The 13,818-nt window shown below is 34.6% G+C and overlaps 1 protein-coding gene across 2 annotated transcripts; it reads right to left on the bottom strand.

The window, feature by feature from the left end:
* Window positions 1–1,933: 1,933 nt before the first annotated feature.
* On the bottom strand, window positions 1,934–11,454 carry Ctps (CTP synthase). Of its 2 annotated transcripts, none has more exons than XM_028317941.1 (11): window positions 11,129–11,454; window positions 10,857–11,027; window positions 10,351–10,568; window positions 9,813–9,995; window positions 9,041–9,162; window positions 8,550–8,804; window positions 7,945–8,237; window positions 7,218–7,327; window positions 5,058–5,176; window positions 4,377–4,465; window positions 1,934–3,019 (listed from the first exon to the last, which is right to left on the bottom strand). In XM_028317941.1, exons 1-11 carry the CDS (start codon window positions 11,301–11,303, stop codon window positions 2,922–2,924), a joined length of 1,833 nt encoding a protein of 610 aa, XP_028173742.1. In that variant the 5' UTR covers window positions 11,304–11,454; the 3' UTR covers window positions 1,934–2,921. The 2 variants fall into 2 exon arrangements, with proteins under 2 accessions (XP_028173742.1, XP_028173750.1); XM_028317949.1 differs by having other exon boundaries at window positions 9,813–9,977; window positions 11,129–11,453.
* Window positions 11,455–13,818: the final 2,364 nt, after the last annotated feature.

Genomic DNA, 13,818 nt, shown 5'->3' with positions numbered 1-13,818 from the left:
TTAACCTGTGCTTTAACCACATGTGCACAACTCCCATCCCATTATTAAATTTACAAAAATCTAAAAAGACCAACTTTTTTATCCTTATGTTATTTATTATACCTAATTGAGTTCAAAAAAAAGTTAAAACCTTTTTGTTAAAACTTTAAAAAATGCAGTAATGTGGGAAAACTTCACTACACTAGCAACATTATAGACTACCGAATTCCATCTGTCAGTGTGCATGAAGCTTCATGTCAGTGTGGTCTGTAATTTTTTTTACATAATCATTCGCCTTGAATGATTGTGATTTTGCCAAAAAAAAACAGAAACTTTAATAACTTTTGCTGACCGCATAGGCCTCCTTCCTTTAAGTTTTAAGTTTACCTATGTAAAACATTTTTAATTAATAATATAGTTGAAACTTAAGTATCACTTAAAGCAAAACAGCTATACTGAGTTGTTCACCACGAGATCATATTTAGATCATAGCATAGGGTGTTTTTCAACTTCTTTGCCTACTATATTTTGTTCACTCATCTCACTAAAAGACCCATTATTATTATTGTTATACAGGGTGTTAGGTAAATGGGTATATGAGCCGACACTAGCCCATGTTAACATGGTCATATAAGTGGTATGGTGAAGTCAGAAATTTGATATCATCACTTTTTTTTTTAATTGTGATACAAAATAAATTTAATAAAATCCGATTTGTATGAAAATTAAAATAATTAAAATGAAGATATCGATTTTCTGACTTCACCATACCATTTATATGACCATGTTAACATGGACTAGTGTCGGCTCATATACCCATTTACCTAACACCCTGTATACTTTATGATTTATTATTTTATTTATTTATATATTATTTATTATTTAACTTTCTTTAGCTCGATGTCTTTCGAAGTCTGACTGGTCTGACTTAGAATAACTACTGCAGAGTGCAGATTTAATTTCGTATCGCTTTGGCTTTGCTTCGTGATTCTCGCAATGTCTAGCTAGGGAATATTACGTACACAAGCAGTTTTCATTAATTACTACAAATTAAACACGTATTTTTAGATATATCAATTTATTTTTATGGGATCTCACATTTTAACATTACTTAGAAAATTAGAATACATTATTCATTTTGTAAAACTGCAATGATAGCGGAATGCGTATGAATGAATACATATATCAATGAATATAAAGATATTATATTATTTTTATATTTATGTAGAGATATAGCATACATATTTCATTTAATAAATATAGTTAATATCATATTTCTGTAGCACTTTATGTAATAGTGTCATAAAAGGTTATTACAACAATTTACGATACATCATATTACGTATACATTTTAGAATAAAATACACGTAGTAATTTATTAGTACAACAGCCAAAACATCACTAATTATGTGAATTAATTAATACATCATCAACCATCACAACATTTGTCAAACATTTAATTTCCAAGTCAACATGTCGCACCTACTAACTGTGAATTTAATTGTAATAAAAATAATACCTTAATGTAACAAGAAAGTACTTTTTCTAGCTAAATAAACAAAACGGTAACATCGTTTTAACAACACTTTTTGTTCCCAACAACTAATTAAGTAGATAATATTTATGTTATCAAACAAGCAATATAAAAATATATAACTCTGACTTAGATTCTATACAATTTTAGAAATGGTTTCAATACAATTTTGCTTATGAATATTACTGGTTAGTTATTGATCATATTCGGTCCTAGAAAATAATCAAATACCTACTCGCTCATAGCACAACGTTATATAAAAATGGAACAAATTTTAATGTGAGAGATTCATCAGAATATCATTCCTATTAGTGTATTGTCTATTTCGATCAAGATTTGCTTCTTTATGTATAACTAGACAGAACTTTAACGATGTATTAATAAGGGAACAGGCATGTTGTTTTATTCTTTCAAACATTAGTAATAATAACCACACTCCATAAGCTCTGCCTAAACCAGCATTCTGAACCTTGGAATATTTTTTTCTACAGGCAAACAGTTCCCAAGATTTGGAATTAGGTCTTAATTAATTTCCAAAACATTGCCGATGATAACATTACGAAAATCAAACACCATTCTTGCAATTCAAAAAAGTTGTACCTAAATATTAAAAAGTACCATGAAAAATTTCAAAACAGTTCTAGCTAACTATGATCTACACATTTACTAGCAATTATCTATAGAGATATAATGTAGAAGAATATCATTTTAACGAGTAAGTAGTCACTTTAAGAATACTAGCATACAAGATTACAATTTAAAATTGGATTGGAAAATAGTTTCATTTCACGACTTGCGCTATTAAACATAATCAACGATTGTTGAATCAAATTCCAATCAATTTCTATTTAAAATACGGTTCGAGTAGAATGTACAGTGAAGTAAAGAACGATACACTGCCTATTATTTGGGGCACCATAATTATGTAGTTCTATACACAGTTGTCTTATGTAAATCCTATATTATGCTGCATAGATATTGACTAGCTAATTAATGTGTAGAAAAATTAAGTAGGGATATAAAGGGTTAAACTAAAGGCCCGCCTTTTAAAACGTCGAACTAGCACAGTGCGAAAACAAAGTAAAAATTTTGAAAAATCAATCGGTTAGTAGTAAGTTTACATAATGTTGCTTAATAACCACTATTACAATAAATGTAATAACTATGTATAACTTTAGGTGTGTTAATGCTACGCCTGGTAACAACTAAAGAAATAAAACAACCATCAAATTAATAACTTGAGAGAAAAGACCAGATAATCGACATTCGTTAAGGCGGAATCAAAAAGTAGTCACAAAATGTCACTGGGAAATAACACTGGAAACAATAAAAAAAAGTACCACAAAGGTAAAACAATACAACTAAACTTAACGTCAAACAAAGAGTACGCTTAAAGATAAAGTTTCTCTTATTCTATAACTAATTTGTTGAATCCGTTTACCACCTTTCCGTTTTCAACTACTGTCTTGTCGTTTTCGTCGCTCAGGCATAGATCGTCTTCTTCGTCTGAAATAATACAATACAAGTTTTATAAAGAGGCAATATTATTTTCCTAACTTTCACTAGAAATGTCGGGCGATCAAATTCGTATTGACTCAAAAATGCGGGCAATACGTAAGATGTCGGTAGAAAAATAATCAAATAAGTTTTTATATTTAATAAATAAATAAAGGACAATGGGCAAAATGGTACCCGGCTCCAATAGTTATGTTTCTAGTGTCATTTGAAAAGTCTTACCAAGACGAACAACATTTACTATGGCCACCAGCCTCAGATCTGGTTGCGTTCGAAGATAAATATACTTTTTGTGTAGTCGAAGTATCACACGTGTCCATCGTATGGTACTTAGGTTAGGAGAGGCATGAAGGGTTTACTGCTCCAGCATTCTTCCTTAACTCTATAATTATTTATAGAGATAATTGTGAAATAAATATTTTTATTTGAAGAACTACTACGTCTACTACCCCTTATTAATAAAAAGTTACACCTAGGATGAACCATGGATTAAAATTACATTTCCATACCAAATGACAATACCAGAGTTCAACTAGGGTGTAACTTAATTTTATTAATAAAGGGGTTAGAGTTTTATTACTTCTTAAGGATTTTATTATGGGTTGCTAAAGCGAATAAACCCACAAGACCCAATAAGTCCACCCACAAGATGGACCGACGACCTCATAAAGGTAGCGGGAAGGCGCTGGATGCAGGCCGCCACCAACCGCCCATTGTGGAAATCAATGGGGGAGGCCTATGTTCAACTGGACGTGCAATGGCTAAAATGATCATGATGATGATGATGAAAGAGAATCAAGGGCTAATAGCTTGGGTAGTTCGTCGTAGGTATAATCCTTTCCTTTTCAATGCTTCTTTTAGTTATATTAATAGATTGTAGTCATAGTACATACTCGTATACATGGATGATTGTGTTATACTTTCTTATAATACTTAGTGGAATTACTGCTTACAAAACGTGAATTAGAACTGGCCCCATAGCAGATATTTTCCTACATGTAAAGACCTTTTGAAATATATGTATATTGGTTATGGCTATTGGAGCGGGTACCACTTTCCATACATTTGTGCCCATCATCCTTTCCTTGGACATTTTACACTACGCTTCTAGTCCCAAACTAAGCAAAGCTTGTACTATGGGTACTAGACAACGGATATAAACATACTTAAATACTTTTTTTTTGTAAATACATACATATTATACATAGAAAACACCCAGTCCAATACAAACAAATATGTTCATGCACACAAATGTTTGTACTGTGCGGGAATCGAACCCGCAACCTCCGGAATAGTAGTCCGTTTCGAACCACTACACCAAACGGCCGACCAAATATTTGATGTTTACCTGAGCTGACGTCTGATTGGTTTCTAGGGCTGAAGCGGCATCCTTTAGATAGATAACTCTTTAATTTGCCTAATGAAGCCAGGATAAGTCTGAAACAAAATAAATTCGGTTTAATTTTTTTTTACCTGATTTATCACAATATTGGTATCTAAATATAAAACTGAGTTAATAAACCTAGTCATTGTAAAGTTGATTTGTAGCAAATAAAAGGCTTTTTTTTTTTAATTTTTTATTTTTTTTATTTTATCACAATATTATGTCCTTTATTAGGTCCGGTTTTCACCAAAGCGGAGAGTAGCTTTCCAGACCGAAGCTGAGCGAAGGCGTGATATGTAAATAACGAAATCTAATTGATTATTCAAACATTTCCCCTCTTATCCGCTTAGGTAGAAACCGGACCTTAGTCTAGTCGCCTCTTGCAACATCACAGGGAGTCCTATTTTACTAGGCGTCTATAGTCTGGTCTGCGAGCACGTAGAATTTTGTCCAATGACCCCAAGCTACCCATCCTTATCGCTCGCGCGTAATTATGTTGCTATCGCGCTCGCACACTTACTGCGGGCACCCGTCGCACAGTCGCGACAGCAATATAATTACGCGCGAGCGATAAGGATGGGTAGCTTGGGGTCATTGGACAAAATTCTACGTGCTCACAGACCGGGCTTTAGATATTATACTTACCCTAAAAATGGGGGGCTAGGGGAGAGCGGGCGCGACAGATACTCGGGATGGAACTGCACTGTCACGTAGTAGGGGTGCGACTCCACGGATGCCACCTCCATGCGCGTACGACTCTCGTCCTGGAGTAAAGAAATAATATTTAGTAGGCATAAGGCAAGGCATTATAATACGACCGCTTAAATGAGACCTCGCATGCGGAACGTTTAACGTTAACCACTTCACTGTGACGTCATATATCTTGAGAATTATCCAGTGAAATTTTTGATTTTATCTCATGTCTAACGACTTCGCCCGCTTCTTAAGATTTATGTGACGTCACAGTGAAGTGGTTAACGTTAAACGTTCCGCANTTACATAATTTTACCCCAAAAATGGGGGTGTCACAGGGCGCTAGTAACACTAAAGGGGGTAGAGGGGCGCGGGAGGGGAAATATTTTGGACACAAGTTGCCGCGAAGAAATGTTATCGAACACTCCTTCTGGTTTGTTCTGTATTCTGAGCCTTTTCTTAAGGCGATTAGAGTCCTCAATGACCTTGGGCGTTTGACCTTCACGCCGCGCGAAACACCCGCGCACCCCGCACGAAAACTCCGATTTGACACCGAACAAAATTACACGGGCATAGGTAGATACAGAATAGAAGCTCTTTTTTCATGACATTACTGCCTATTATTTTAAACTTGATGTCGGTGTCATTTAACTCAGGCGTAAAGGTATTTAATAAAAATAACACAATCCATGAACATTTTGTACGGGATATTTTTTTTATTTTTTCGTAAATTTTCTAATGTTTTTGTCGGTTCAGCCGTTCTCGAAATTTGAACATGTAATATGTAGGTAACTTCGGGTGGAATCTTGCAAGCTGAATTTGTTAGACCAACTTCCTGACGACAACTTAGGTATTGGAACACATAGTAGTATTGTCTATGGTTTAAAAAAGCAAATGTTTCTTCTTTTGTCTATTGTCATTCTCTTTGTGTCACTTATGAAGAATAAACGNAACGTTTAACGTTAACCACTTCACTGTGACGTCATATATCTTGAGAATTATCCAGTGAAATTTTTGATTTTATCTCATGTCTAACGACTTCGCCCGCTTCTTAAGATTTATGTGACGTCACAGTGAAGTGGTTAACGTTAAACGTTCCGCATGCGAGGTCTCATTTAAGCGGTCGTACTATAGAAACAATATGAATTTATATTTGTCTAAGCAATGTGCTATGTTTTTAGAAACGTTGGAAATACGCGTCATATAACTGAAGACGGTCCAGCCAGATTGACTAAAAGTGTGACGTCACATGGCAGTCTAATCTATCGACAGCCTTGAAAGAAAGAAAGCCGCAGAAACTACACTTGAAAAATAAAGAAAGAAACGGTTTATTTGGCACTAAATAAAAAAAAAAAGAAAATGTGCCAAAAGGTTTGACTGTGCAATCGGATGTTTTTGCAAAGATAACGTGCTGATAAATTGACATCCATTACGGACGGCAGTTTTGATTGATGGGAAGTACAATGTTTGGCTTCCCTAATTATAGTGTTCATTCGTTCACTGGAATTCGCTGCCTACTGCTGCCTTTCCCGAAGACTATAATCCGGGAGTTTTCAAGGCGAGAGTGGATAGGCACTTACAGGGCAGCTATGATTGCATTCCACTTAACACCAAGTGCTATTGTAGTCAAATCAGGCCTGTTCATCTCCGCGAGTTTACATCGATCGAGCATTGACTCACGCACGCGTATTCTTTTGTATGATGTAAAAAATAAAGAAAATGGCGTACTAAATACTGTGCAGTATTTAACTGCCTAAATAATAATAAAAACACAGAATGTACTTTTTTAAGTTGCCTGAAGACACTGAGAGGCATAAGTGGTTAATATTATTCATGATAATTCATGCTTAGTCATGTATTTCCTCCGCCATTTTCTGCAGTTTGGCACCTCACGTCACACATCATTTTACCGAAGTCAGCCCTATGGCTTCGGCGCAGTACCGATCACTGACGTTTGTCAACAAAATGGTGCTTGACTCTTGAGACAAGCTAAATTACACCATTTTTTTAATACCTTCGCGAAGTAAACCTTCTGTACGTAGTACTTATTATATTATTATTCTGTGGTCAAATACCTACCTTGTTATGCATTTTTTTTTAACAAAAACCTACTTTTCCGACGAAGCGGAGTCCGCTGGCCTCCAGCCGGTCGATATACTCCGGGTTCACTTCATATCTGTGTCGGTGGCGCTCCTCGATCACGTCGCTGTTGTACAGCCGAGCTGCAAAAATGTGCATTATAGAAATAAAAATAACGTTCATATTCCCACCTAACGTGCACGCGTAAAACACTAACCCTCTTACTAATAAAACTTACACGCTCGTTGAACAGTGTTTTAAAGTGACGTTTAGTATGGAAATGTCATTTAAAAACAGTGATCAACAACTGTGTAACTTTTTATTAGTAAGGGGGTAAAATACGAGACTAAAAAGAATAATTACGAAATTAATGCATTAACAGTAAGTTAGTCTTTTAAAAAGGGCTCTGATTAACTTTGGATCTAATAATGAGATTCGAACCCGCTACCAAATGCAGTTTCACCCAATGGGCTACTGCACTGTTGTGTACTGACACATTATTTAATTTTAAATTATCTAAATAAGTAGGTAGTATGGTTTAATAACATTTTATCATGAAACAATTTCATACTATAATGATACAGATACGACCCTGAACTAGATTTTACATGAATTAAATCTATTACTGTTAATTCAGTCTTAGTAATAATTTGAGTTATATTCAGAGTAATTAATTTTAAGTACTTTTTTCATCATACGGTCTCTTCGACGCAAATCGCAATTAGCTTCTACTATAAATGTACGAAAATATCCAACTTACTAATAACGCTCGGTTCCAAGAAAGTTTTCCTTTTCCCCAGTCTCATAGTACCTCCAAGGTTACCGGGATGGTGTTCGGGCATGTCAATGATCAGTTTATCTTCACAGTTCGGGTCCACTTCGGTGGAGTTCGCACCTTTCAGTCCGAGGACGTTCCTTGCAAACTCTATGACGGCCGCTTGGAGCCCTAGGCATATACCGAGCATCGGCTTCTGTGTCTCGCGGCACCACTGGCAAGCTTCTATCTTGCCCTCCATGCCTCGTTGACCGAAGCCACCAGGCACTATTACGCCACTGAAAATTACAGATAAACATTACAATTCTTTGCAGTAACAATAAGAAATAATATGGTGCTAAGTGGAGACCTAATTTCGATAAATATGCATCTTTGTATCGTTAGTTTGTACTGTGAGCCCTTTGGGAATCCGCTATTTATTTTGCGACTCAGGGCGACCTGTTTGGGAAGCCCTAAAGGATGAAATGAAATTGAATAAACAATCAATTATAATTTCAATAAAATTAAATCATCTCTTATAGCTTGACAACAGAATATTGATGACAGTAGACGAATTGGTATAACAGCCAGTTGCAAGATTTATTACTTACTCGCTTTTGCACAAATCCTGCCACGCCTTGTGGTAACTAACAGGATCGTCAATCTTAGTTTGCTTCTCAAGATTCACTGCTTCAATATAGGTGAGGTTCAGTTTAGACCCGGCTGCGATGCAAGCATGCTGTAGGGCCTTAGTCACGCTAGCATAGCTGTCTTCGAGTTTGGTGTACTTCCCAACTAAAGCTATGTTCACCTCTTTGCGGAGGTTGTCCACACGTTTTGCGAGGTTACGCCATTTTTGCATGTACCTGAATGTGGAATGTGGTGAATCAAAACGAACAATTAGTGCAAACACTCGTCGGTACTAAAAAACACCTTATCACGGCATAGCAAATATTAATTTTAGGTTTAAAATTAGGCCAGTAAATAGTTATGTTTAAGATTAATCAATATTTATAATATACCAACAACACATCCTGTTCTGTGTTCCACATAATTAATGTGATATTAATTTACTGTAACTAGTTCTAGAGTAATTTTTTACCTTCCTGGCCGTGGCATGGATATGTTAAGTTGAAGTCTGTCGTTTAGGTACTGGACCAGTCCTTGTGACTCCATTAAAAGTGGCACATGATACACTGAGCTCAGATCATGAATACACAAAACCTGCAAGATAGAAAGTTGTGAAAGTTATAGAAAGTCATTGAACCTCCATCACTGGATATCTATAACTAGGTATCTAATACATACAAACTAGTTCAAAGATACTTGTTTTAGGGTTCTGTCCATAAAAGTTGTAACATCTTATTTTTAGGTACCAAAGTAGATTATACCATTGTCTTCATAAAATTGAAGAATCTTTACTCAGAATTACAGATGAAAATAAACAATTACAGCAAGACTGTTTATGCATATTTTCTATTGTTCTTCCATAATGATTACAAATAACTGAATAAGCTTTTGATCATTTAGGTATTGTATACATTTAGACATAGTAACCAGTTATAAATTACTTGTAAGAATTATGTAACATTGTATGGTAGCTATTGTATAAATTCATAGTAAGATAGTCTCAGGTACGGAATTAAAAACAAAGCATTTCATTGTTCTATTCAAACAGCCAATCAATTCATGAAGACATTGTTTTGTTAATTAATTTTTAAACAGGCATGATAACATAACTTTGTAGGTGACTACCCAGAATTATAAACACTGAGTTCCTATGAATGTGGTACTATCAAATAATAACCAATTTTCTAGGAAGTGTTATATGATGTGGACAATGCAATAGTTTATACTTAAAACTTTAAAATTACCTGCTCTGGAGCAACATGGCAAAAATTCGAGATTTTCTCCTTCACTGTGTGGTTTATTGGTTTTTCAGATCGGCACAAAATCAAGTCCGGGGATAAGCCAAGTCCCCTGAGCTCTCTAACGGAAGATTGTGTTGGTTTCGTTTTAGGTTCACCTGTTGCTTTGGGCTGAAAGAGATTGTTTACCTTCATTTGAAATAAAATATTTGCAAAGGGTAAAATATTTATGCAGGTCAAATAAAGTTAAAACTGCTGCTACACAGAATGTGCCTACCTGTATGTTAGTGTTTAGAAATACTTAGCTAAGGTTTAAATAAATAAATAAATCATTTATTGTTCTAATTGTGGTACATAAAGTTCAAGTCAATTCATGAACATTGCTTTAGCGTTGTAAAGTCAACAATAATATTTTTTCAAAGTAAAAGCCTAAAATTGTATATTAAGTAAATGGTTCTGTCGAATGTTGGTGGAATCATTGTAAATTAATTGGAATAAATTATAGTTCAGTACTTATTACAGTTAAATAAAAATTCCTACATACCATTGGCACTAATGAGACATGGGCACAGCAGAAGTTTTCTCGTTTCACCCTGAACTGGAACTGCCTGAATGCTTCTACAAAAGACATGCTCTCGATGTCTCCGATAGTCCCTCCAAGCTCCACTATGCACACTCTTGGAGGAGCATTGTCTTTGGTGACTGGGATGTGAGCCACTCTTTGAACCCATTCCTGGATTGCGTCGGTGATGTGAGGAATAACTAAAATAATAATAACAAATCAGAATTCAGAGTATTCATACATTTTAAGTATTTTAATAAGTACTTTGTTGGTTATCTCTAGAAGTAGGTACTGATCCAATTCTAAAAACAAGTACACTTCAACATAATTATTCTGATTATTACTGAGTCATAGTAGCTATCTGTCTGAAATAATAATTGTTTACCAATTTTTTGATTGCAGTGAAATATAAAGAATAGAACAGTGAAATATAAAGAACTAGCTAACGAAAAACTCAATACAACTCAAAAGTAGTATAAAAAACATACCCTGAACAGTTTTTCCCAGGTAATCACCGCGCCTCTCTCTTTCTATAACCTGTTGGTATATTTTGCCTGTAGTTATGTTGTTGTCTCTATGCAGGGTGATGTCGAGGAACCGCTCGTAGTTGCCAAGATCAAGGTCGACTTCACCTCCGTCATCCAGAACGTAAACTTCACCTAGAGAATAAAAATAGACAATGTGCAGTTCATACGCACGTTCCACGCGGAACAAATCATAACCAAAGTGTGATGCCGGAACCAATTGCCGACCCACTTACCATGCTCGTACGGAGAGAAGGTGCCAGCGTCAATATTAATATAAGGATCAATTTTTATTGATGTTACATCTATTCCACAGCTTTTTAGAATCGTGCCAAAAGAACTTGCTATCACACCTTTCCCTACCCCACTTATAACACCACCGGTAACCAAAATATATTTCATATCCGGCATTTTAATTCTACGCGGTACTCCAAAGATCGATTCTCTCAGTTCCACTAAATTACAATTAAATTAAATCTAAATAAAGTTAATTTTATCGCACAACGGACTGTCGCGCAATAACAACCGCGCATGCGTTCGCGAAAACGATAATGATAACAAATGACATTTGACAGCTGTTGAGCTGTCTGCTTTTGTGGGTGGTCCATCTAAAGTTCGATTTTCCCTAAAAAATGGGGAAATTTGAAAAAACGATCTTTTACCGTTTAATTTTTTTATTTATATAACTTTCTTTAATATTAATAAACATGAAGTACGAATATACATTTTAGGTATGTGTATGAAGAATGTTGTATAGATCCAGTTTATTCTGTAACCTATTATTAATACCGTTTGATAGAGCTCATGAAGCACTTTCAGGATCAGTAACTAGTTTATTGATATCTTGTATAGTTAAGAAATAATCGAGTGAGATCACTTATCGTTTCCACCCTGTATACACAGTAAATTAATTTTTGTACATCAATTCAATTAAATTTAACAAATCCGTGATGAATAAACATCAATCTGAAATGTTATAAAAATGTTCAAATAACAGGTATAGCCTGACCAGGAACATAAAAACCCTGGCATAGAGGCGCGTCAATTGCATTTGATAGTGCAACACTGAGTACAGTCGTACCTGTGTTAAATTAATAGGCTAACTTTATGTATCAGGATTCAGGATTACGGGCTAATTTGATATTTGGGTATTTCGCCAAAAATGGTCAATTTTGCCTAATTTCCTTGGTACGAAATATATGTTTGTTTTTAACTATTTTTAGTTTCCCATTGTATTAAGTAACAAAAACTAAGCTAATGTATCTAAAAGGGGTGTCATAATTCGTTTTAGAAACAAAGTTATAAGGTCATGAATTTTTGGTAGCCAAGGAAATTATTATAAATATTCTTTTCTCTAAGTTTTCTTCTGTGGTTTGCTTTTTTTTTGTTCGACCCATTTTTGTGTACCTTCGCAAGCAAACATACCAATGAATATTGTATCATTACGACCTTTTTACACAACTAAGGAAGATAAATTCAGTAGATTGAGTTAAGAGTTAAAAACAAGTTGTTCTATATCTATTCTGATACCCATTTCTTAAAATGTAAATTTTAAACTCATTCCAATAAAGAAATACTCAAAATTTGACTTTACGCCGAATTAAAAATGGTCTTTTATAATTTCCTAGGCCTTTTTATGCCACGGAAAACAAGGAAATTAGGGCCAAAGAAATTAGATTTATGCCTAAAAGACACCACAGACAAAAACCTATTTACCCTACGCATTTACTATTTAAATCATGGGTTTACCCCTACAGACACTACATCTGTGTAAATAAACAATAAAATTAATCCATTGTTTAGCTGCAAAAAACCGTCCAAAGAAATTGACTTTTTAGTAAACAAAAACCCAAGGAGGGACCTACTTATGCGATTTGTCGCGAAACTGTTCAACGAAGTACTGTCCTGCCTCGATGGCCTCTTGGGACGAAATGGACGAGTGTAACGGTGCAATGCATTGCATTCTAAGTTCTTTCGTTTCGTTACTACAATGGTCGAAAAGAAGACCCAGGGAAATTATACTTTTGACTCGGACAAGAACTTAACTTCACTTTATTTCCTTCCTTTAAGTATTTTACGTTTAAAGTTTTTATTTTCCGATAGCCAAACGTTTCTCAAATATAAAGAGAGTGCTATTAGAATGAAAATACGCTTCAATTTGTTATAATGTGCCTTTATTTTGGCAAACAACAGTAATGGACATAACAAGGAAATTAGAAAAACGACTTTTGATTAAGTTTTTCTACGGTATTATTTGTAGTTTCTGTTATTGTAATAGCAAAAACAAATAAAACTTTTGATTAACTTTCCCATAAAAATAGTTTTATCCATATAAATACAAAAAAAACATGTGTTCGCCTGCCTGGACACAGAAAATTTACTGTTTCGGCGAAATACCCATTTTCATGAATTAACGAAAAAATATTATTATAGGTAACCTGGTTTAAATAAATTAAATGAAACCATCAATCGAGCTAGTAGGATTTATTTTATTATTCATCAATAATCAAATTCAGAACTTGAATATTCAACTGCAATGTCTGCTCGTGGACGCTTCAAACTCGGTACTTCTTTCCCAATTCCATAAAATTCAACACTTAGAAAGTGACAAAAACTTTTAAATTAGGTAGTTGAAACAAACCACAGCTAAATTTTCATAGTGGACTGTGGTATACGATAAACATGTCAGTCAATTTGACAACCTTTGTCGGAAACATTATTCAATGAAAATATTGTCCAAACCCTTAGTATTTCTCTTCGACAAATACTTTAACACATTGTGAACCACTTTTCTCTCACGACTATAAAAATATTTTAGCAATTTAATTCACAAAATCAATTGCGCACATTTAAAATAAAGTTTGTTTACACTTTGACAGCAATAGACTGACATGCAAGGTGACATGTCAATGAAGTTTTCAGTTAC

Source organism: Ostrinia furnacalis, unplaced genomic scaffold, assembly GCF_004193835.3.
Source record: "Ostrinia furnacalis isolate ACB-3 unplaced genomic scaffold, ASM419383v2 OfSCF0389, whole genome shotgun sequence".
Taxonomy (NCBI): domain Eukaryota; kingdom Metazoa; phylum Arthropoda; class Insecta; order Lepidoptera; family Crambidae; genus Ostrinia; species Ostrinia furnacalis.
This window is presented reverse-complemented; position numbering and strand designations above follow the sequence as displayed.